Source organism: Tachypleus tridentatus, chromosome 13, assembly GCF_004210375.1.
Source record: "Tachypleus tridentatus isolate NWPU-2018 chromosome 13, ASM421037v1, whole genome shotgun sequence".
Lineage (NCBI taxonomy): Eukaryota > Metazoa > Arthropoda > Merostomata > Xiphosura > Limulidae > Tachypleus > Tachypleus tridentatus.
In genome coordinates, this window is record NC_134837.1 from 147,109,430 (window position 1) to 147,136,587 (window position 27,158).

At 34.5% G+C, this 27,158-nt stretch overlaps 1 protein-coding gene across 6 annotated transcripts in view; it reads right to left on the minus strand.

The window, feature by feature from the left end:
• Window positions 1–27,158, minus strand: part of mbl (splicing regulator muscleblind) — a 200,114-nt gene that overhangs the window by 102,555 nt on the left and 70,401 nt on the right. For 4 of the 6 annotated variants that reach the window (XM_076480206.1, XM_076480201.1, XM_076480202.1 and 1 more), the window contains one exon: window positions 1,985–3,100. In XM_076480206.1, the coding sequence (XP_076336321.1) occupies window positions 1,985–2,170 (186 nt within the window). In that variant the 5' untranslated portion in view covers window positions 2,171–3,100. The remainder of the gene's footprint in view (window positions 1–1,984; window positions 3,101–27,158) is intronic. The other 2 variants (XM_076480208.1, XM_076480203.1) reach the window with 1 other exon arrangement.

Below are 27,158 nucleotides of genomic sequence, written 5' to 3' on the forward strand. Positions count from 1 at the left end.
ATTATATAGCTAAACACGTTTTCTTTTATTACATCTCTAAACTTCAGATAGTTGTTTAACATAGCCAATACCATAGCTGAAATGTTTTCGGAAGCCATTAAATCGTAAATTATAAACCATACGGCTACAAAGAGTTTCACCCATTCTAGTGGCATCCCTAAATTCTGCCAATATTACTGGAATTGCAGTAACAAACAACAGTTTTTTCTTTATCACCAACATTTCATCCAGTATCAGCTATAAAATAAAACTGGAGAAAGACACAAACTGAATAGTAATTCAATTAATAGGAAACAGTAAACGTACTGGAAGTACGTTTTGAATTGAGTCCACTTCAAAACTAGAAAATACGTTAATCTTATAATAACCGACAGGAAAAGGATCCCAGTGACTTTATAAGTATTTTCTAAACTATTTATACATCAATTTTTGTGTACCTGTGACTTTAATGGTTAAAGTGCCCTAATTACATACGGGATCACATAAACTTTTAAACACAAAACACCATAAATATCGGAACCAATGAAATTAATTACTGCTGGCATCCTCTATGTATTTTACATGGCAAATCAATTTCACATAATGGTTTTTGACCAGTTCTTTACAGTTTATGTTGGAGCAGGCAATGTTATAAAATTGCTCATTATGATGTATTATGTGGACGGTATAAAAAATAAAGTAGTGATTAATGAGTTAAATAAATTAAACATAATTTTATGTAACATTTTCCCTTTATTTTAAATAACTAATTAAGTAATATATTGTTCTCAGCCGTTTCCGACGATACGGAAATTAATCACGTATTTTTGAACTGTATATATGTATTTATACAATGATAATATAATTATTTACATACGCATGTAGGTTTTACTGGGTTGACTTTTTATTTTACCTAATCTTAAATCTAATGTTCATGAAAGATTAAGATGACTTAAAAACCATTCGTTCAAGTAAAATATTATCATTAAACTTACGAAGATAAAATTTCCGTCCAGTATAGTGCAAGTCTCACATTTATATCTTGACACGAAATTTAAGGAGGTTGGGAAACTGCTTAGCTTGGCTACATGTGAACTACACTAAGTTCCTAAAAGAACCACTAGAAAAATGTAAAGGTACTGTTACTATATTTAAATTATTGATAAAGGTTTGAGTATGCTATGTTAATACTAATTCCACTTGTTAGTTTCTTTTATAACATACACTTTTTATTATTATTGTTGCTAAGTTAATTTTTGTGACGAGTCAAAGTCGTTATTGCGTTAAACTCGACTATTTACTCTCGTTTATAAACACAAGAGTTAGCAATAAAAAGTCTGTCTTGGCGTTGCTTTCACAAGTAAAAATGTGTAGTTTGAAATATTAAGTAACTGTCCTGCCAGAATTTCCCTAGGCGCAACCAATACGGATAAAATATCGATAAAATTTACTTGTGAGTATTCGTTTGCAATTATCATCTATTAGGAAAGCATGTAAAACGTAAGAAAGAGTGAACGGAGTACAATATGCAATAGTATCGCATAGTTTAGTCCGGTAAATACGAACATTCAAAAACATATTAGTAAAGTGATATAAAATAAGTTTTCAGAAATATTCTAAGACTCGTATCTAACTCGAGGAACTATGGTTTGTTACTAAAGAAAATCATGTGAACCAGTTTAACTACGTATTGATTTTGAATAACATTTTCCTGAAAAATCAAACAAAACTATCACACAGTCACATGAGATATGCAATAATTTTTAATTCAAAAGAAATTCTAGCTTGCTGGTGACTTATAACATGAGATTCAATACAAGTAATTAATATCTTAGTTGGTTTTCAGTACCTTCGTCGGTTTAAAGTGAATGTCAAAGTTTTACCAAAAAATTGCGAAAATCCGTATTAATAGTTTGGTTGGACAACTGAAGGGATAAATAAATATACGGATAAATAAGACACGTAAAAAGTTGATTTATTTTATTACGAATCATGATTGTCCTACCTTTATGGAATCGTAGCAAGTGATCACTCTTCCGTTTTGAACTTCCACGTTAGCAGGCGGATGGGCGAATTTACATTCCGTGTCAGGTCTGGTACATTTATTTCGCTGATATTCTCTGCAAACCTCCAGCTGCAGCCAACGAGAGTCCTTGACTGTCGGGAGGTTGTTTACCATTGCCATAATCATTGATTCTTTTCGAGGAATGAACAGATAAGTAGCCCTCAAATGTTGACGGGAAATGTCCCCTCTGAATCGGGCGAGTGGGCGATTGTACCGTAGTCGCGGTCTCTGGCTGTTAAGCGCCTCGCTTGGAATAGACAACGATAGAACTAAACTGCAGTGTGGTGTAATAAGCGCTGTGACCGGAGACAACTTTTTGTAACACTCGTGCTGTGTAGGCAGTTTACTGAATACCAAACTTCGCTGTGCTAGGTGTACTGAAGCTACAAGCTTTTCACACGCATATACCTGGGTGTAGAAGGTTAAGGCTGCGTCGTTCAGCGCGTTTTTTGTTTGTTTTTTCTGTCTGTCTAGTTGCTGCTGTGGTGATCCAATGCAACTCTTCTACGAAGTTGTTTAGGCTTATGTACTGCCGCACAGGAATGAGTTCGTCACAGAGAGCAGGGAAAGGATTGTTTATGACGGCGACACAGTGTCTGAACCGTGTAGATGGCTGTGACTCATGCAACCTACCTCTCCGTTTTGTCCGTCAAATTTACTGCGTCAGTGAACGAGAGCCTGGCTGAGACGAAGAGAGTTAACACTTCTCCCAAAGCCTAGTTGCGGCAGTCTTAGGTAAAGAAGCAAAATCGGTGGAAACCTCAAAAGTTTAGAAGACTGTAATAATGAATAAACAATACGTCAAGTGAAAAACAGTAGCAATGCCAGTAACAGTAATTAATTATAACAATTACAGTTTATTCAAGTACGTCCAGTAGATTTGCTAATTTATTGACTGTTCTTGAGAATACAGATATGGTCAGACGAACAGAAGAAAGTTTCAAACATTTATCGCTATGAGATAAGTGACCTCGAAGAGACGACCTGCTGTTCTTCCCAGAAGTTTGCACTCAAGCAGATGTTGTTGGGACGGTTGGAAGTAAATAACTCCTACTGCTGTTGCAAAAACAAATAAAAAATAAAAAATTAGAGAACTCGTGCGAAAAATTAAACTATTTGGTTTATCACTGATTCCAAATCGGAGAGTTTTTAATAAAGAGTCAATAATTATGTATTTTAACATAACATTTCTTCATTTACGTCCCTGTATTAACGTCTATTTTATTAACATGATTCTAATTTATTTAAATTAAGATGTATCAAACACTAATATTAAATTCAAATCTCTTCATAACTTGTGTTACTAAAACGTTATCTTCAAACAAGTCAACTTGATAGGTTTCAAATGGTATCAGTGCTTAAGATAAGAAAATGAAACACCGTCCTGGTAGTTTGAAAAAAAACAACAAAAAGCACCAGACTTAGGATTATCATATCAAACTATAATTTTGCTATGATACGAGTAAAGAGTTATGTTAGATAATTTAGAGCTCTAATACAACGTGTGTCCGGTAACACTCATGGATTTTGTGTTGTTGTTGTTGTTTGGTGAGGTAACTGTGGAAGACTAGAAATAAAAAACCGTAGGATGAAAATTAGCTTAAATGTCACACCTTCAAGTTAACAAACCAGATTTTGTAAAAAAAAAATACAATTTCAAAAGATTACTTCATAATATATGCATATGTATGTGTGTGTGTATATATATAAATTTGGAATATATGTTAATCTATTACGAGACTGATGAAGATGTTTGAAGGTTACAAATGAAAGATATTCAGAATGATTCCGAAATTTGGATGAGAAAGAGCTTCGAATGTTTTTCTAGTCTAACATGAAAAATCCAGGCGTAAAATGACAACACTGGATTTTATGGAATTTAATGTCATAATGCTTATGCTGTCTTATTATCAACTATGTGGCAATAACCAACAAATAGGGTTTTTGCTTATTTCGAGAATAAGGCCATATCTACTGGTATGATCTAAAATTGTTTAAACTGTTGGACGGTCACGTGTCATGACCTCTTTGTAACAAAACAACCCTGATCTAAATTATTGAATCCTAGAATTACCGATGGCACAATTGGATTTTGAAACATTTCTCTGGATTACCTATGCACTAAATTGCTTGTGGAATTATGCCTTGGTTAGTTACAAGATCCCTTACAAAACGTGAGCCACACACAACGTTAACAGATACATCATCAATACTTCAGTTAATTATACTAATTACGCTGGGGTCTTCTACATATTTTGCTTAGAAAATGACTGATTTCATCCATATTTTAGGGGTAATTCTTTAGACTACTGAGGGAGTCACAAACAAAAATTACTCACTATCATGCAATATGTGGACTACACTTATAGTGAACAGGATATAGAAAAGTCGGTAATATGAGATTAAACTATGATGAGATTTCCATACCTGCATGTAGACCAAGCAGTGACACTAATTTGTATAATCTAGTACGGAGCAATTACTTTCTTATTTTTGACCTCCTGAAGAGTTCAAGGAAAGCGCTTGTTTACTTGCATGTAGAGCAAGCAGTGACACTAACTTGTATAATTTAGTACGGAGCAATTACTTTCTTATTTTTGACCTACTGAAGAGTTCAAGGAAAGCGCTTGTTTACTTGTATGCAAACCAAGCCGTGACATTAATTTGTATAATCTAGTACGGAGCAATTAGTTTTACATTTTTGACCCAATGAAGAGTTAAGCAAAGTGCTTGTTTTCAGTGATTTCGGAGCTGGCTAGTTGACTTCCCTACAGTCAGGAGATCAGAATGGGCATGCCTGAAACCTAGGGGCTTTTGACCTGGTTATTTTGCCCACCTGTGCATAAGATGGTGGTCAGTTTGTTAATTCCAATTCCATTTTTTTTTCTGTTTAACAGGCGGAGGTTTGCCGAAATGGTTGATAAAACAAGGAACGACGTTACAAGTATACATACATAAATCTTCATCAGATCCTAATGAAGGTTTCAGAAAATGGATCAAAACGTCCTTTTCTATCATTTTAAATTAGCAAGTCGTTCATTGAACATTTCTATTTTGAAGAAACTTGTATTTTTTTGTTCAAATCCTTTATAAACTAATAAATATATCATGTGAATATTGGTGCTCACGTAAATTCTTACTGCTTGATATTCCACCATAAAACAATGAACCAGACAAAAGACATGAAGTATTGTTGTTACCGGTTAATTCGCGATTATTCTTAGTAGGATTTGTGCTAAAGAAACAAAGGAGTCTTTGCATGTGTAACTTTATCCACCTGGACGGTGTAGAAAGATATTTAACGATGAAAACGGACATTAAAAGTACCATTCACAACATTACATTAAAATCTTCCAGAAGGTTGAAATGTCACATTTATTGTCAGAGTCTTGAAAGGATATCAACTTGTTGTTTTTAATTGGTTCAAGAAATATATTAAAACTTAGTATATATGCTATAAGCCCTTGATGGCTCCTGATGGGTCAAACATAACAAAATGTACTTTTCTCAATATGTGAACATAATGAAAAGTTGTGTAAATTTATTGTTTGAATAATCAGTAACATGTTCACCTGCACTAAATGAATAAACAACATATTTGATTTTTCCCTCTCGAGATATATCTTTTCGTATGAGTAAAACAACGCATAATTCTTAAGGCTATATTTACAAATATTCAACGATCAAAAATGCTTAAGATGAAGAATACACACGTCAAATATTTATTACAAGATTATTAAACATTGTTAATTTAAAACGAGGAAATGAATCTTCAAGATAATCCAGACACAAGATAGGCAGCTTAAAGTGAAAACCTAATCGCAAAAGAGAAAGTAATCAAACAAGCTTAAGGTTTGAGTCAATAGGTGTTAACATTATTTCCTCAAGCTATAAATCCATGTTTTGACACTATTGAGGAGAGTTAAAATATGGACTTACAGCTTGAGGAAATAATGTTAACATCTATTGTCTCAAACCTTAAGCTTGTTTGAATACTTTTCTTTAGCGATTATATTTTCACTTTAATCTACCTGTAATTTTTGAAGAACCGTATTCTCCATCTTAAGTTGACAATTTTTAATAATCTTGTCTTTCATTTTCTTATGTCCCTCATGGATATAAATGTATATAAAACGATATTGTTCGTCATTTTGAAACAGTTTAAGTTAATAAAATACATAGTTGGTGTACAATATTCTCTCAGGAAACAATGAGAACCTTGGGATTGGCTTTATGGAGACTGGATAACTATTGTTTCTTATATCATTACCACAATTGATAGTGATAGTGGTACTACATGTATGAACATTATGATGCATGGTGATCAACATAACACGTTGTGTATATGTTTGTAAAACACATATAAGCTGCTATATTTATACCCTATAGCTATACGGAGACTCAGTAAATACTGGATTGGAGATGCTACCGACTTATACTGGAATGGTGTATGGACTGGATTTTGTAACCGTATGGATTTTATACATGCATGCATATACATTGCATATTGACAAGTACTTATATGTATACATATATACACAGACACGTACATACACAGGATTTAAAGTTCAAGTTATAAAGTCGTATATTTATGTAGAAGATAGATAGTTATATGCATTTTTAAAGTTATATGGATGCATACATAAATATTCAACGCAAATATTATACAGTGTGTTATAATATAACACAATATGTATACAAATAAACATTTTATATATTTCTTATAGTTATCTTCCCTCCCCTTTCTCTCACTCCTCCCTCCTTTCCCCTGACCACAGTCATGTTGGTCATGGTTTTACTGCAGCTTGCCAGATTTCCATATAGTGACATTCTGTACACTCTACAAGGTAGAAAACATGTTGATTAATAATTATGGATTACTCATATTAATATACCTCCCCTCTTCCATTTCTGACGGAATTTGGGTCGTGACAATTCTATGACCCTAACCCATCACAACTACCCTAAAATATGATGGTCCGTCGCTGCTGCATATATATCTGAAACCTAATATTTTCTAAATAAAATCTACAGCTACAAAATGTCTGCCTCACTTTCACCTAGACTCGCCATCTCCTGCTTGCAAAATTCTTGCTACTTCTTATAGTCAGTTTCAAAGATGACTATTAGATCTGCAGTATCTGTAAAATACACAGTCACGTAGTGTTCGCTGTAATTCGACACTTACCTTTCGCCTTCACAGTAATTGTCGATCTTTGCTCCAAACTGAGCTTGGTGATCTTTCTTAAATTACAACTTAAAAATACCCACTGGGAGAGAAAGCCTAGACGTTTGTGTAATAAAGCCGAAGTCGATCATACAATGGTAAAAAAACAATAACAGATTGTAATCCTTGCAGCAGCGTCGTGTCCGTAAGGTCAAGGACCCTATGTATAAACATATGACAGGTGACATTAATACAGTTACAACAATAAGCTAATAATCGCTGTGGTGCATGTGTCATACTTACCATATAAACATTAAATTACATTCATGGCCTGCACACAGCATGTATATGTTATGAGACCCCATATGCTAAATTAAAATAATGGGGTGTCAACGGTTATATAGCTGCTGGTATTTGCTAGATAGTCAAATATACTTTAACACAAATAGCTCTTTTTTGTAGCTCTGTGCTAAACTATTAACAAGCAATTAAACGTATAAACTACCATACACAATGCGTAATAAGTTCAGTAATATTGTCCAGGTTTTATTGCAGTACTCTCAACTATTTCTGTTCTAAGCTGGCAGAACAATATGTAATAAAAAGCGGACGACCCCTATTATGAACCACTTTTGTGGTTCATGATACAAACGAATCTATATATATACACTGCTGGCCAAAATCTTAAGGCTAATGAACATAAAGAAAAAATACGCATTTTGCGTTGTTAGACTCAACCACTCATTTGAGTAGAGCTTCGAAAGATGAAAATAAAAAACTTCTTAAGCATTTAATAGGGAAAACGTGAACACTATGAAATTAGTTTAAATACTAGCTGGTCAAAAGTTTAAGATCATACTAAAACGAAGCGTTAATCGGTAAACACGGAACAAAATTTAGTCATTTGTGTGCAAGCATTAGCGTTGTCAACATCTCCCACTGACATCTCCTGTGTTACATTGGGTAAAAACATGGCAAAGGCTAAAACGTTGACAGAGTTTAAACGTGGCAGAATTGTCGAGCTGCAAAAGCAAGGTCTCTCTCAACGTGCCATCGCTGGTAAGATTGGGCATAGTAACACTGTTGTTGCAAATTTCTTAAAAGACCCTGAGGGATACGGAACGAGAATTTCAAGTGGTTGGTCCAAGAAAATTTCGCCGGCGATGAGGAGGAGGATTCGACGGGTTGTCCGGCAAGATACCAGCCGATCGTCGAACCAGATTAAGGCCCTTACGGACGCAGAATGCAGCTCAAGAACAATAAGACGGCATCTACAAGAGAAAGGCTTTAAAAACTGTAAACGTCTTCAAAAGCCAAATAACGAAACAGCTCGGTTAAACTCTGCGGAGAAGCACCAAACATGGGATGTAGAAAAGTGGAAGAATGTTTTGTGCTCTGATGAGATAAAATTTAACCTGGATGGTCCAGATGGCTTCTAACGTTACTGGCACGATAAGGATACCCCACCGGAGACATTTTCTACACGACACAGTTGAAGAGGTTCCATCATGATCTGGGATGCTTTCTCCTTCCATGGAACAATGGAGCTTCAGGTTATACATGGGCGTCAAACAACAGCTGGCTACGTGGGTATGTTGGAGAGGGCATCCTTATTGACTGAAGGCCTTGCTTGTGTGGAAATGACTGGATTTTTCAGCAGGACAACGCTGCAATCCACAATGCCCGAAGGACAAAGGACTTTTTTATGGCGACTAACGTGATTCTTTTGGACCATCCAGCGTGTTCGCCCGAGCTGAACCCCATTGAAAATGTTTGGGGGTGGATGGCAAGGGAAGTCTATAGAAATGAACGTCAATTCCAAACAGTGCATGATCTTCGTGAATCCATCTTCACCACTTGAAATAAGATTCCAGCCAGCCTTCTGCAAACGCTTATATCGACCATGCCAAAGTGAATATTTGAAGTTATTCGCAATGACGGCCGTGCAACTCACTACTAAGACCTCTTGTTGAGCATTTTCTTCCCTGTTTAAGACTTCTTTTTGGTACGGTCTTAAACTTTTGACCAGCTAGTATTTAGGCTAATTTCACAGTGTTCACATTTTTCCTATTAAATGCTAAAAAAGTTTTTTTAATTTTTATTTTCCCTTTTCTTATTTTCATCTTTCGAAGCTATACTCAAATAAGTGGTTGAGTCTAACAACGCAATATGTATATTTTTTATTTATGTTCATTGGCCTTAAGATTCTGGCCAGCAGTGTATTTGCACTCTTTCTTTATCTAAACAGATTATTTAGCGAAATGATTCGAATTAAGTTTCCTTCTTTTGCATGGGTGACGCGGCTTATGCAAAAAACAAATCACTTAGTACAAGTATGCTGCTAAAAATACCTACATTTGTAAAAGGTGGTCTGAATTACCATGCTTTCTTTCAGGCCTACCAATAAAGTGGTGGTATTTTTTTAGTCTTACTGTAATCTCTGAAGACGAGTAATAATTTAAACTATCAAATGATTAACATAGTCATTACTAACTTTACTACAAAACGTATACAAGCAGGTTACATATATAAGTATACATAAAGTATAAAATATTATTTTTAATTCTCTATTAAACTATCTTCATATTCATGGATAAATACCATTTAAAACCGTGCTCTTTACATTCGTATTCAAAGTGATACTTTCTCAGTTTCAAACAAAAACTATTTCACTTTTCTCAATCTTGTTGCAGTCGTTAAAATGGTTAATTCAAGTTCTACAAAACTTATTTTTTTAAACTCGTGTACACTATTGGGTATGTTACGCAATATAAGTTCTTTCGGACAAGTCTTCGATTTATTATGTTATGTATGTTAACATATTACTTCTTCAAATAACCGGAATTTCAAGTTGAGCTTAGTAGCTAACTAAATGTTATATGTATTAAATTTATGTTATTTACCAACAATATTGATACACACAATTTCCTCTTTAAATATAAATATATTTTGATATACAAACGTAAAAGCATTACAATTTATAATGACAGTCATTATTAATAATTATAAATGATGGTTTACAAACAAGAGTTTACAAACTTACAAACAATAATGAGTCTTATATTCGGTTTAGAGTTGAATATTTTATCGACAATTCTGATCCACAACCAGCAAATTAGTTCTGAGTTGATACTGTCACACAACTCACTTAAGCTAGCTAGCTTGATTGGCCTCACATCTTTACATGCTGACTTTTCCCGGAAATGATATTTAATGTCCTCGTAGCAATTCTAAAGTCCAAACTAATTCACTGAAGTTGAAGGGTTTGTAATGTTCGAAATCTATAAACATTTCTGGTCAAATTCTGTAGTTTTCCGATTAATAGGCGTAAATCACAATTATAGCTTTCTATGCCTAGAGTACACTAACTGTAGCTGACCAACAATGATCTCTTGTCTCTCAGCGCGTCGGTTTATATGTATCAATTACGCGAAACTCTAGAACATTAAAAGTTCTCTTGCAACAATACTGTCAATTACTAGTATTATATAGACACCTAGAACATTGTTGATTCTTACGCACAGTCAACGATATACATCACATACAAAAAAGAAAACTGTACAGAAATAAACGAAGGTCTTAAAAATGTATAACGGTCAATCCGTTACACGTAATAAACTGGAAGCTTCATCATATAATTTTTTATAAACAAAAACAAGCCCCAAAATAATAAACAAACGCCGCATTAATCGAAAATATTCCCAGGATACAGGCTAAAATGTGGTATATAAAAAGTACCCTAGGTTTTGGAGGTAACTGAGAAGTAGGACCCATTGTATAACAGTCTTAACCTCCGTTCGCTAGTCCCACATGAAGAATAATAAAATAATAAAATAATCAAAAGAACATAACTAGAAATTAGAAGAGTTAGATGTAGGTGCCCACAATGTTCCACATATACATTACTCTTCACTAGCTGCAGAGAGCTGTGGAAAGGTAAATGCTCTCCAAATTAAAAAGAAAAGAAAAAGGTAACATATCAAACTTACAGCTTTTCTAATTGTAAAAGTGAGTGATTAGCACTGTTTTACTTGAAGTTTAATGTGTTTCAGGCTTGGCAAAATAACCAATATGGCATTTAATTATTTGTATAGGATGTATAGGTGATATCTCGATGACTACTTGCTGTCATTAAACCGGAAAGGACACATTAAACATAGAAACACGTTATCCACGGTTTAAAGCCGTATGTACATATATTTGTTCATGTATCATTTTTCCGAATGTGATAAATGATATACCAATACATACAGTAGTGTGTTGTATGGTCAATACAGTTTTTAAGGCACACTGTGTGTTATTAACAGAAGTTATAGTTCAGCGATTTTCCACTTTCTGTATCTCTAACTATAGTAAACCAAACTATCACATATTTTCAGTGGATGTACCCTGCTGGACCCTTATTGCACATACCAAATTTCAAGGCCATTTATTAAGAAACACACGACATATAACACCTCCAATTTTGATTGAGTTTTTTCTTTTATTTTTATTCACACCAAAATAACGAAAACTTTATTTAACAGAAAAACATACTTAAATTTTATTTTATTTATTTTTTCAACTTGGTGCATTGATAAATGTTTTCAATCTACTATTAGGAGTCTCATTTGGTATAGATATAAGTCACATATGCAAAGTTTAAGAAAAACCGCTGAAATTAGACGAAATTTTTGTGCACGTGAACATTAAAATGTCACGTGAACTGCCGGTCTAACATTTTCATTACAGCTTCACCTAAGAGTAAAATAATTTTTTTTTTCATTAAGATTAAAGGTGATTAATTTAGAGAATTAAAACTAAGGTGAAAGAATATGCAAGTATAAACAAGTATTAGTTAGGCTAAGTAAACCAGGTTAGCAGTTTGTGTGTGTTTGTGTGTTTTTCTTATAGCAAAGCCACAAAGAGCTATCTGCTCAGCCCACCGAGGGGAATCGAACCCCTGATTTTAGCGTTATAAATCCGGAGACATACCGCTGTACTAGCGGGGGGAGCAAAGCCACATCGGGCTCGGTTCACCGAGGGGAATCGAACCCCTAGATTTCAGCGTTGTAAATCCAGAGACATACCGCTGTACTAGAGGGGCGTTGTTAGCAGTTTATAGCTCAACTTTTCAAAATGTGTTTTTTTATAGCAAAGCCACATCGAGTTATCTGCTGAGCCCACCCAGGAGACTTTTCAAAATAATCATAGTTATTAAGTTATTACCGATTTCTTATTGCCACCTTTTCAATACAAATTTACTAAATTTTATGAAATTTCCCAAATTAAAAGAGCGTTTAGCGTCACATGATATTATCTTAAGCAATTAGCAAAAGTAGTAATGCTTTAACGGTGTGCCAATTCTATGGAGGTGATGACAAGAAACTGTTAATCTAAATTCTATGACGTAATATAAATGAAGGTATTAATATTGTTTCAGGGAGGATAACTACCACTTATATTTTAACAGTGTTTCTAAGGGCCAGGCGCCCAGAATTTGTGCTAAATAACAGACCTTAATAAATAACATCATTCCAAAAGGTGTTAAAACCCATTTTTAGCAGTTTCAAGTGGAAGTAAAATTTTGCACACAATTTATGAAAAAATTCACAGATTTAGTGATGATATTGCAAATTTTTACTCCCATACTACACAGTAGCAAACTTAGTCTTTTTTTTTTTTGGTGGCTGTCCACCTTAGAAAATGTACGTATGGTTTTGTTTTCTTGTTTTTTGTTTTCAGTGTAGATATGGAGACCTTGACCGTGGCATCAGTGGAAAAAATCTCACCACCTTGATCAATGGTATTATACCACTTTTAGTATATCGTACTGTAAGTTCTAGCTGAAACACAGTCTTCAGTTGACGAAAGTGACATGTATACGTTTCAAAAGCGTGTTCTCCAGCCTTCAATCTCTCTCTTTCGCTTTTTTGAATGTAAACAACTAACGTAGCAATGCAAGAATAACAGCTAAATATATTTTTCTAGCAGAGCTTGTTGTATCATCAGGTTTCCTACAGATGTTATTACCAATTATGTTCATAAGACCATCTAGATCTCCTGGGACACAGGATCCTTAATACAGTCGTGTAGAACGCAAGCAATCGATTGTTTTTGTCAAAAGCACTGAAACCTGATGCCTTCCGTTGAGATTCTTCATTTAGAAAGTTTGATGCTGCTGTGGATTCAATACTAAAGAATTGTCTGTTTTAATAGTCATCGCTCCCGCGTTCTGTGAGAGTACTAACAACAATGCCTTAACTTCACACTTGAGTTCTTGAATGATCGCCTTCGTGTCTTCGGTTTCACGAAATCCAAGGAATCCTCAGAAGTATCGCTAGACATTTCATCTTCATCATTCTCCTATGGAATAGTGTAATCAATCCTTCTTTCTTTATTTATTTTTGTTTTTAATTTGCTATACGGTTGTTTTCCTCCTGCTTCTGTTGGTGCCATTTTGACCTTTGCATTTACACTGACATCAAAGGCATTTTCCAAAAATACCGCACATATGTAATTTGTACTTACAAGTCGTTTTATTCTTTTTCTGTATTAACGTTGTTTTATCAATACAAGAGCAGTACATTTACTCACTGAATGTTGATATTTGTTTTGTAGCCAGCCGTGGATCCGGTTTCTACAAAGGGTGAGGCAAATGCTTGCGTTTTGTCCATTCAAGTTTTGGTAAAAGTGTTAACTAAGAAACAAATAATGATAAGGGAATGATTTGAAAAATTAAATTCTGCAAACTCCCGAGTACGTGTCCCGTGGAAACACTGTTATAAAATCTGGTTGGTTCTGTAAAGTAAAGATCTGTTTTGAATGAAAAGGGTTGCGATCCTAAAGCTAACTTTTTAAATTGCTGTAGTTTTGTTAGTCTTTATATTTACAAAAAATCATGCTATCTAATAAAAAAAACACCATAGGTGTGAAAGAAAAGGTGGAGCCAAAAATAAAGGAGAAGGATTGAGTATATGACTTAAAAGGAATGCAATCAAAATTGGCAGCCAAACTAGTGGCTACACTCATAGCATTATAAGATGATTACCAGGAAATATTCGTTCATTAGTTAGAAAGGTTGCGTAATTTGTTTTACCATTATCGTCCCCTAAGTTGAACACAAAACATGGCCTGTTTATCCATAGCTCAAATGTTTCGTAATAGTTCATTATTTAAATCCAAAAGTTGTTTCTGGAAAAGTAAAATAAATTGTTACGATTATTCTTAGAGGGATGTTATTGAACATAAACACATTTTCAGCCTTTATTATAAGCTTCAGTTACTGTATAAATTTCAAAATAATTTAAATATTATTTACTATCAATAACTATCTTGTTCGGCTTGTGCACAATGCTGAAATAATGGCTTTTCGTACAGTAGCACCGCACTCAGTGTTTGAGTTCAACAGCTGAAAACCAGTCGTGCAGTATCTAAAAATGTATATGTACGTAAAATATATCCCACCCACGAATTTTTGTTTTTCGTAGAAAGTTTTATGAAGGTGTTTTAATTTTTTATGTCTTTAAAAACCCTACAATAACAACATATACATAAAACTGAACAACAACAACAAACAAAAAAACAGTGGCACGTGGCCAATAAGTCTTCCGGACATACTAATTCGGTTTGGTAATGAAGCAACAAAATATTGGAAAGTGTGTATAAGAACTGTGTTGTTTAGTTCTTCACATTTTGACCGGTGTCGAAGTATAGTTTCAGCAATGCCTTATAAGACTTCGATGGTGATACAATCTGGTGACTGAGTAGGAGGCCCGGTGTAACGATTTTAAATTACCCCCCGTTTTCAAGTTACCCCCCGGTAATATGAAATCGTTTTCAGAGTACCGGGGGAGTAACATGAAATCGATTTTAAATTACCCCCTCTTCTAACGCCAAAATGATAAACATAATGATTGCTTTTAATATTTGTAGTGCGTGTAGTACATGATAATAGGCAAAAGGCGTATTATTTCTTTTATCAAAATTGATTATTTATATAAGATAAAAGGTATTTTAAGGGCTCATCCTCGCCAGACCACAAAGTCTACATACTGTCTTCATTCAATATATTGTAATTTATACATATTAATTTTTATATTTCCTTATGCGCACTGAAATAAAAATGGGTGATTGATAGCATGAAATATAGAACATGATAAATATTCGAATTTTTACATTATTATTAATGTGCCAATTTCATTTACACACACTGAGTACAATAAAAACGTCTAGCATCTCAACAAACCGTTAAAACGAGTCTATCGGGAAGGGGGTAGTTTGAAATCAAGAGGGGTAAAATGAAATCGATTTCAGACTACCCCCGGGGGTAACTTGAAATCGATTTTGTCCTCCCCCAGTAATATGAAAACGAATTCAAATTACCGGGGGTAACATTTACAGGGAGTTTGAACTCGTTACATCGGCATGGCCAGGTGGTTAAGGCGTTCGACTCCTAATCCGAGGGTCGCGGGTTCGAATCCCCGTTGCACCAAACATGCTCGCCTTTTCAGCCGTGGGGGCGTTATAATGTGACGGTCAATTCCACTATTCGTTGGTAAAAAGAGTAGCCCAAGAGTTGGAAGTAGGTGGTGATGACTAGCTTTCCCTTTAGTCTTACACTGTTAAATTAGGAACGGCTAGTACAGATAGCCCTCGTGTAGCTTTGCGCGAAATTCAAAAACAAAACAAAGACTGAGTAGGCCAGGGTAGGCGATAGAAGGTATTGTTTATGCTTTACAAATATGTTTGCAATAAGTCGTATGTCAGTCGAAAATACTAGATCTTGAAAGAAAGGCAAGTGACGTGTTTATTTAATTATAAATTGAGTTTCGTAAGACTAGTTCTTAACGTTACACACAAATAAATATCTTTATTACCAGTAACTCTTTATTCCTAACTAACGTATTTAATTTTACTTGACTTTCAAATTTATAAATATATTTGCTTCAACAAGGTTGCTATATCTTTAAAAGAATATCATTCTATTAACTATTTTTCTTTGTATTATAAAATCCTAATGGTGAAAATTCCTGACATTTATCCAACTGAAGATAATACTTCCACTCCAAGAATAACTTCTGATAAAAAAAAATTATATTATAAAACATTTTTGGCAGATTCACCCATTAAAAGAAAAATATGATATTCTGTTTTATTACCACTGCCCTTCTAAGATAATTTGTTTTATAACGACGTTAATCAGTCAATACTTTAAATACTTACAATTTTCAAGCATACTTTCACTGATATAAATATTCCACAATATATCACTGAATACTGCTCAAATTGTAGTTGCTAGTCGCTTAGAATTGTATAGGTCAATTCCATTATCTAGCTACGAACAACCGTGTAGGTGAAAAGTGCTACTGACTGGTTGTTCACCATCTGGTCAGCAACAGCCCTAAATTAAGGAATGGCATGTCAAAACCATGAAACTTTCTGATCGTATTCATTATATAACATATAAGATGCTCTTCTAGTTGAAAATACCAAATACCAAATGATGTACTGGAATCTTATAATGATTCACGGTCATCTCCTTTACTATTTGAATAATGGATACGAAGCGAGAGAGTTCTAGAAAAAGGGAAAAATATTAAAACGAGTATTCCAGTTGATGGTGGTATTCTGCTCTGGTTGTAAAAAGAATATGAATCAACAGATTTTTATTTTTCAGTTTTATTTTACTTTCACATTTATTTTTATGGAATTTCACGCAAATCTAGTCAACACCACCCGCCGTTTGACGGGTTCTGTTTGACTGATTTTTGAACGTGTAAACATGTTAATTAACCAGGTCCCTTAGGTAATAAAAGAGGTAGGAATTACACAAGTTCAGAAGTCTTTGTAGATATTGCATGCAGTAGGTTATTTTTCACCAACGAATCATATAATTGATAGTCACATTATTTATGCCTCCAAGGACCAAAGGCAGGCATATTCCGCGACAGGTTTCAATCCTGCGACCTGCCTGTAGATTGCGAGTCGAGTGCCCTAATCACCAGGCCGTGTTTGCAAAATATTTGCAGATTAATAACATCCAGGTGTGCTTGTCCAAAACCTAATAACTTTTTAATGAACTGACGTAGATTATTCATTTTCATAAAGCTATCAAGAAACTGTGGCAATTAATGTTGCAAATATAGTGCATTTTCCAATACGATACAACAAGTTAACTGATTTTAGATTTAACACGTATAATAATATAAAACAAAATCTTAAAGCGATCTAAAAGTGATGGTGCCTTGTAAATCTTTTCACGACAAAGGAAACTGAGGTGAAGTATAAAATCCAGAAATTAATTTAGGTTCCGTTAATTAATTTTTTAATTTTGTAAATATGTTTATTACTTGCAAGTCTTACGAGGGCTGTTTTACTGTGTCGGTATTTGGGTATTGATGATGTTAAATACCCAGGAGGGTCAGGTACATTTGACCTCTTCCTCCTAAAACTTGAACGACGAGGATGCGGACTGTTTAAATTGCGCGGCTCCAGTTGGTTCCAGGGGAATCCGCTTGGTGTCGCTAGGTTTGCACAGATCAGCTGATTACGATGCCATTTCCCCGATTGCAGATATCTTTATTTGTGTATTAGCTACGCGGTTTTAAGTGAAGTGCGATTTTTTTCGTTTGGCGGATTTCAGAATGAATGACCTGAAGGAGCAACGACTTGCTGTGAAATTTTGTGTTAAACTTGGAAAATCTGCGACTGAAACTTTTGCTATGCTTAACACGGCTTACGGTGATGTTGCTATGAAGCGTGTGGCATGAACGTTTTAAGGATGGTCGACAGTCCATTGAAGATGATGAGCGTCCTGGACGTCCTTCCACGTCAACTGACGGCCCACACGTCGACAAAATCAACACCCTGGTGCGGGCAAATCGACGTCTGACTGTCAGGGAGCTTGCTGAAGAGTGTGGGATATCAGTTGGATCTTGTTACGATATTTTGACCGAAAAATTGAAGATGCACCGCGTTGCTGTGAAGTTTGTGCCTCAGAACTCGTGAGTTTTTGGCCAAACACTCGATCACTGTTCTTTCCCACCCCCACCCCCCACCCCTACTCACCTGACCTTGCTCCTTGCCTTTATCTTGTTCCCCAAACTCAAAAGACCCTTGAAAGGAAGAAGAGTTGAGACGATTCCGAGATTAAGGCAAATGCGACGAAGGAGCTGGAGGACATTACAAAAGAAGCGTACCAGGACTGTTTCAACAAGTGGAAACACCGTTGGGATAAGTGTGTGCATTGGGGAGGAGAGTACTTTGAAGGGGTCCCAGATCTGTAACTTCTAAATAAAGTACATTTTGTTTTATGACGTCAGTCCGTGTATTTTTTGAACAGACCTCGTATGTGCTGGAAAGGGTAGAATAAAACAACATGCACACAAGTTTAGAAATGCTGAGAACTATTCCAGACAGTACGGGTTGGTTAGATAATTTTGGAACCCCTCTTCAATGTTAATAAATGTTATAATAGCTTTATGATTTGCGTCATGGGCTGCAGATAGGAATTTCCAAGGTTCGAACCACAATATACTGGTGAATACACTCCTCAAATTTGGTTATGGAGCATTTATAACTGTGGAATTCAAAAACTACGTAAGCGGGGAGTGCAACTAACTGTTGATCCACCTTCTGGTTAGCAGCTCTAAACTAAGGATGGCTATGCCAAAACATTGGGACTTTTTAACCTGGTTGCTTGTCTAATGCACCGTTTAAGGAACCGTTCTGGATAAAATCTCCAAATACCAATTATGTTGATGTATTGTGAAAATTGTTAGTTTTCTATAAAAAGTCACATTACATTGCAATGTGAACCATTTGTTAAGGAATGTAAAAACAAACAGAAAGACACACACATTATGCACATAAATATCTATCACCTGAACATAAATTACACTGTAGAAACTTATAACCTAAAATCTTTTAAGTTAAGATTAATTTGAATATATCCATGTTAACACAGATAACTTGTAATAGCTGTCCACTCACTCCATTACTACGCTTTGTTTTCTATCTTCACACAAATACGTGTTTTCTAAATAACAAGAAAGACTGCTTTAATTCTTTATTGGTAGTAAAATGTAGCATACTGACTAAATATCTGGAATTAGAACAAAATAGAGGTCTACATTAGCTTTGCCTCGCTGCTATTCTGAAAACTGCTTTTACAAATACATAGTGTAGCATGTTTTGCATGCCAAGTTTCTTTCGAAACTAGACTGTGCTCATTTCGACATGCAAAGTTTCGTAGCAAATGGTATAATGTTCAACTAGGCGTTTCGTTTTCGTTCAACAAGTTCTTTAACTGTAAAGTGTGAATAACAGTAACTGTAACTATTTAAAGCTTAGAAAATGTTATTAGAACACAGGTTAAAATTCACATTCTGCATGGTACTCAAATTTTCAACACACGCAAATAAAGTTGAAGGATTATAATCATGATTGTGTGATTGAAGTTAGTCTTTCTTATATGTTGACAATCATACCAGTTGAACATGAAATTATTCAGTCCTAATTATGAACATTCAAATAACGGTTAACTGAATAAGTGTATAACAGCGTCAATGGACAACACTTAACAAAAGTTAACATTCGATTATTTCCAATGGCCTATGAAAAGTCGTTTTAATACTCTTCAGAAAGATATATGTATATCACTTTCCGTGTCCCCATGATGTAACGTACAGTTGTTAATATATATCACTTTCCCTGTCCCCATGATGTAACTTACAGTTTTTAATGTCTTTTCTTCTTTAATTCATAAACGTTATTTTTATGTGTTTTCTAATGTCTAATTATGCACACGATGTCTGTACTCTGCGTTACTAATGTGTAACCTTTTAATCCAAGTTGTATACTTTCCTAAGTGTTCTCGAGTATTGCTACTTTCATGTCTTTTTAGCGTTAGTACGTACTCGTGTGCGCTTATAGTGTTTAAATAAAGATCCAAAGTAGCTATTTTAAACAAAGAAAAAGTTAAGATTTGCCAAATTCACGACCTTTTGAAGCTAACGACCAACATTCCAGTACAAGGACACAGTACACCACCAATAAAAAACAGTCGTTTTTTACAGTCTTTTCCCACATTATTTAGAATGAACGCTGGGCAAGTAGGCACCTATTAATGTCAGTCAACTTGTCTATTAACCTCCGCTTGTGGGGTGCAGTCGCAAGAGAGATTAATGAAGGAAAAGCCTTTTTACAGCTAACCCTCTCCCAGAGTCATAACTTTTCCTTTCTCTGAACGCATAAATTTGAGGCCTTCCTCTTGTAGTTTTGTACTCTGTGATCTCTAAAATCATTGAATTGTTAGTTTTCGTTTCCTGGCTAAAGGACTTTCAAATTCGACAAGAATGCTAAGAAGAAAGACATGGCTGTTTTATGCAAGCACAAACAATTAATCTTAGATTTTGCTTTTGGAGAATTTGAATACAAAATAGTAGACATGTTAAGAATATGTTTAAGCTAATTTAAAACAGACGTTTGAGAGTGGTTTGTAACGTAATTAAAACTGTCATCATTAAACAATAAAAATGCTAATTTCAGTTGTATGAATAATAAGTACATTTCGTTCAATAAAACCTTTGTACTTAAAATATTGACAATAAACAAATACACCAAACAGTATAGAATCTGTCAGTGTCTGCAATAATCACCATTTCGAAATATAAGCTTTTGGTAGGATATAGTGGTTTAACATTTCTATGTTTCTGGAACTACATACTTAGATCTACAACTGAAATAGCGTGTATAATGATTACCAAAAAGCGGAGGAATGTCTAAAATTTAGAAGTGAACTAATTTTTTTTATTCCTTCTATTGCAGTATTGTCTGAATTCTGATTTCTATGTTTGTAATTAAGCACAAAGCTGCACAATGGGCTGTATATACTCCGCTCACCACGGGTTTCGAAACCTGGTTTTTAGCGTTGTAAATCCGTAGACATACTGTTGTGCTACTGATGGGCCTGAATTCTCATCTGTTAAAAGTCTCCAAGATCAAGTTTATAAAATTCTAGCGATTTTATATTTCTCACATGGACAAAGACAATACGAATTATCTTTGTATTAAGCACCAAATACATGCTTAGTTTTATGGAACGTGCATGTTCATCCACGATTGCAAATAACTATTGGTATCATCTCATCCACTCCTGGTTAGAATAATAATAATGTTTAGAACATGAAGACAAACAAATAGGTAGGTACATAATTCAATTTGTCTTTAAGTACATGATAGTTATTTAGAAGTCTGTAGAGCAAAATATTTTACACACGTACACCATCATTAGAAGTGCATTTCACCGATTTCTGAAAATGTCTCCAGAAAGCGTTGCCTTTGATTATATACAAATTAGGATAATAAATACAGAACATAATGGACAGTCATTTTGTCGCATTCAGAAAAGAACACAAGGACTTAAATTTGAAACAATAGATTATATTGGTGTAAATGTATTATCAAAATACTTGTAATACAGAAGCAGTGCTCTAGCCATTCCGTCAACACGTCCATCATACTTAGCCACTAAATTCTCCTAATTTCGCCCCTGTAGACACCTAGTCGTGGTACTGTCTGAAGACTCGAATTTTTTGCCTAACCCAATAACCATTCCTTAACTAAGGATGCCATTGTGACAGAGGTTCAGGAGATTCCTGGTGAGATGGTACCTGTTGCAATACCCACAACAATCGTCACGAATTGAAGCAGTAATTGAAAATGGAGGAGAGAATATCGACGAGTTCCATTGTGACGCTTCTTTTGTCACATTGGAACCTACATTCCACAATTTCTTATGCATTTGCGCAAATTATTTTGCCCGTAGTTTATACGGTTCGTCCTTGTTCTAAATACCCATACTGACTTCAGAGTCACGATCCGATTAAACCTATTCACTACAGACGTTTGTAAAAAAAAACAACAACAACTAATAATCACATCATGAAAACTAGCAACTCAAAATTGCAGTTATTAATTTGCTTCTTACAACACAGCGACATTATTGGTTGGTAAAACAAAAAGGTTGAAAAAGAATGTACGTGTTTAAAAAGCAAATATTGGCTGCAGATTTCTGAAAACTGTTTAACATGAAGCAAATAACAAACAGAAAGGATAAGCTTAATTAACGTTTTCAAGAGTTGTCCATGATTAAACTACTTTTTGTAAATAAAAGAAAATAATAAAACAAAATGTATAATTTTTCTGTCTCATGGCTGTCACAAGTAAATAAATATATATTTTTTAGATTATGCTAATGTCTATATTCTGTGTTTTAGTGGGCAGAGCACAGATAGCCCGTTGTGAATTCTGTTTCCCGTTATTAACACTTAATTAACCGAAAAATACAACTTGCTGGGAAACATAATACGACGAAATTTATTCGGTTAAAATACATACCGTTTGATATTTTTAAGTATTAACTATAGAGTAACTAACACATTTTTACAAATATATTAATCCCAGTTGTATTTTTAATTTTTAATAAAACATTAAAATACCATAAATTCAATAGTTAATACTAATTATAACTAAGAAAAAGAAACTGATAAAACTAAGCACGAAATAAATTAGCAAAACCCTGCTTGACATAGCATGAAATTCTGCTGTATTTACTATATCTTTCAGTTTGTTCATTCATAACACTTTTATAAGTTTTCACATATATAGAATGAAGACCTATACAAAACCGTTAAAAATTATAAAAGAAGACTATGGAAAATGGGTCGAATAAAATATACTACAACGTTCTATTGAATCACTCCAGCATCAAACAAGTTAACTCACCAAAATGTTAAAGTCCATTTTGTTTTCTTTTAACCCTATTGACGATTGTTTAAACTTTTATATATATCACTGCTATGAAACAATGTTAACGATATCAGGGAGAAAAACTGTACATAAAATATTTACAGATTAAAAAGATGGTAATCATAAAATATGAGAAATAAAGGATAAAGGTTAATGATGATTTTGGTAGCAGGAACCTAATTCTATTGTTTCATCTATCATTAATAGCAACCTGCTGTGTCTGTACCTACACATATAGGATTAATAATTTTCCCTAATATATAAAAATACAGTTCACCAGTATCTCAACTAAATTTCTGAATTAATCATTTGTTGCTTCATATTTTTCCTTTTAATAAATAGACAACGTTAATAAAATAAATAACGTTAGTGAGCGTCACCTGGGGGCTTACGTTAGTTAATTAAGGTTCCTTATAGAAACTCGTACCATTCGCATATAGTCGTGATCATAGATTTTCAAATTCCGAGCCAGTTTTAACGTGAAATCAAGTTAATCCAGATTGACGTATTGTGAGAGTACTAATAGCCCAAGTTCATTGATCGAGAGTTTCAGGCAACAACTGGTGTCGAAAGATGAGTAATTCAATGTAAAATTTTTCATTTGTATCGTGATATTCGAGATAACTAAAGTAAATAGAAACATTTCTATAAACTTAGAAGATAAAGACTATACTTGATTATTTTTTAAGGTATTCCAGTGAAAAGTAATAAAACGTTTGAAAGGAAACTTAAAAAAAAAGTTAAAATAATTAAGATTTATATAAACGTAAGCAACGATACGCCGCTATTTTCCTGAAAACGTTGGTAACTTTCAAAATATTTGTATGTATATTACATTCAGGAAACATTTTTGAATCAGACAACAAAGCTTAAAATGAATATGAAATAAATATTAATCATTATCTAAACAAATTTAATACATTACTTAAAGGCATGGTGACAAAAGAGTAGAATGTGAATACGAGATTAATTTAAATAGATTAACTGATACGATTTAAATTATATTGTGTGTTCTAAAATATAATATATTACACATTAGCTATAATTACGACATCTTTTATTGAAGCTTGCTTTTTAATGTCATAGTATTAACGTTGTTAATATAGTCATGTTCACAACTGACCAATCACTGACGCGAATATATTTTTTCTGATCATGAAACATTTTTGGATAGTATTTTATATATATATGTGATAACACTTGTTAGCAGAAATAATTTTATATCATTGCTTTTAGTTCATAGGTATTAAAAATGAAATATGAAAACGGTAAAGAATATCTTTTGAGATTGACAAGATAAACCTAATACAAAAATCTGAGTTAAGTTTTCACGCCACGTTGATTGACGTACATTTACAATAAAGTGGTATAATTAAACTTTAGGCGTAACATTAAAATGTGATGACTTAGCACATTTTTGCCTGCTCATAGCGACAGAAATAAATTTATCGACACTCAGTATGGGATCATGGATTTAGAATTCAACAGTGACGACGAGCCATTTAACTACTAGATAACAAGAAAATTTAAAGAATGAACCTGAGATAACATAAATCTCCACTCTGTTCGAGATCGAATCAAAGGAAGACGTTTCCCACTCCCAGACTCCAAACTAAGATGCGAAAACAATTTAGTCTTTCAAGGTAATCGTGTTCTCCAAAAGAAAAATAAAAACAACAAAGCAAAAAACTGTCATGATTTTATAGTTTAAGAATATTTTTAAAAATATTCAGCACTTAAGTGATTACCAGGGTCAATTGGCTGGTTCAGTTGGGCAAGAGTTAACCAAGTTTGATATTCTACCTAATTCTCCTTCACCTAAATAAAAATACTCACTTTGAAACATTGTAAATTTCAAGATTTTCGTTTGAATTTGGATAATATTTGTGCTTTTTCTAACTATTATCTTTCCTTAGAGGAAACATTCCTAAGACCTACTGATACTGTCACTTTTCAGCAGTTTTCTTTGTAACAGAATGATAGGTAGTGTAATAAACGAGTTCCTGTAGGTTGGGCACTGCTGGTTAATCAACACATAACCACATTGTCTGTGCCACTCGATACACCAGTGGAAGCTGTAGCCATCCGTACCTCCATGGGTTCCACAATAACTGTTTCTTCTTTTTACCTATCACTAGGAGAGACGTATGATCAAAAGACCTTGATGCTCTTGTAGAACAGTCGCTATATCTCTTTCAATTTAGGGGACTTAAATGGACAAAATCCCCATTGCGGTGCTGCTGATGTTGATGAGAGGGTTCGTTTTATAAAACATATGCTCTCTTCAATACTGATTCGTTTACCTATTTTCATGCACATAGTATTTTACTGATATTGATCCATCTATCTGTTCCTCATCTTTTTCTCATTTTTCTTGTAAGGTTGACAGTGATACAGCTTTTACGTCATTTTGAGAAAGATTAACGTGGTCGATGCCACCGATTTCAAGTGCTATGGTAGGAGTTGGAGCAGGCTAACTGGCTCTCCTTCACTGCTCTCTTGGAACTTGATCCTGTTGTTGTCAGTCTTTCACTTATTAATGACTGTATGAAGGCAGAAATTAATTGTATAAATTATGCAGTTGTTCATTCTACCCCAAACCTCAACATGTTTCCAGCAGTATCCTTGTTCATGATAGTTTCTTGCCTGCTCATAGGCATGGAAAACTCAGAAATGGGCCTGGGGTACCTGAGACAAGATACAGAAGATCAATGTGAAGAATGCCTCTCACACTCTTTCCATCTTGCTCTCAAATGACCAGGAAATGTATGTACACAGTATCACAAATACTCTCGAGGAGAGCTTTGCTTATCTTTCAGCATTTTTGGCTCTTCTCTAACCTCTTTAGTTATTAAGTCTGGAGCACATCTTTTGAACACATCACTATGGTTATAATCGTTACACTGATGAAGCTTAAGTTTGTTCTTCATTCGTCTGGAAGTACATCAGTTACTTGGGCCCGAGAGTGTTCACTGTGAAATTCTGTATCATAATATCTCTTGTCTCTCTTGCTCATCTTCTGGTTATTTCTCACCAGATCTAGCAGGAAAATATACTACTGTTTCAATACTATGCAAGCTAGATCCAAGGCTGTTGTTCTCCACCGAGAGGATGGTTAATGCACGTTTTGTTTGTTACTAAAATTAAATAACCTCCTCTCGCCCACCCAATGTTGTTTTTGCCGACAATATTCCACCAAAAACTACCCGATTATTGGATAGACAATTCCAATTCTATGTGGGTTCAACCCTTTTCTGATCCTCCACACAGGAATTTATAGTATCGTAGGGCTATCTTAAGAATAACATTTTACGGTATTAAGCTTAATGCTATTACTCAACAAGCTGATTTTTATTTCTCACAACTGGTAGCTTCATGCAAAGTGCACATGGGTACTGAACACTCTCTCTTCTCTCTTCCACACTTTGGGTAGTGGCTCAATATTCTACGTTGAAGATTTATCATGCCCTGATATCATCCAAGCCAGACTATTGGTCTATAATATATGGATGTGCGAGCTCTCTGTTTTGAACACGTTAGTCCTTGTTCATCATCTGGGGCTTCAGCTCTGTATGGGAGCTTTCCAAACATCACTAGTTTAGAGTTTGTACACTGAGTCCTATGAACTGCCTTTTCATCTTAGACATTTGCAATTTTCTTTACAGTATGATACCAAGTTTTGATCTTTACTTCGGCATTTCACCTAAGATTATGTTTTCCTTCCTTAGTGGGATGTGCTCTTTTGGAATGAAAGATCTACTACTCCTCATTTTGGCATATATATCCAGGGATATCTGGCTGAAATGGGTCTATTATTGGATGATGTTCCTGTGTCTGATGATCAGCCTGTTCTGCCATGGCTCATTACCATCCTCATCTGTAAACTTTCTTTGAAGGTGAACGCTCTCGATTGGACAACCTTTCCTGTTTTGCAAACATTATTATGTTCCGGATTTTTTACGCATGGTTAAAAATCATGTGAATCTGTGGGCTGCGACATGGTTTGTTGTGGCTTAGTGGTTTTTTCACAGAGTCCCCTCTATAGTTTGTGTTCAATGCAACTTCTTTTGCCCTGAATAACAAAAAAAAATTAAGTAGTTCACTCTCTTTGCTCTTTTCTGGCCTTGGAATCGCTTATCGTTAGTTCTCGTCCTG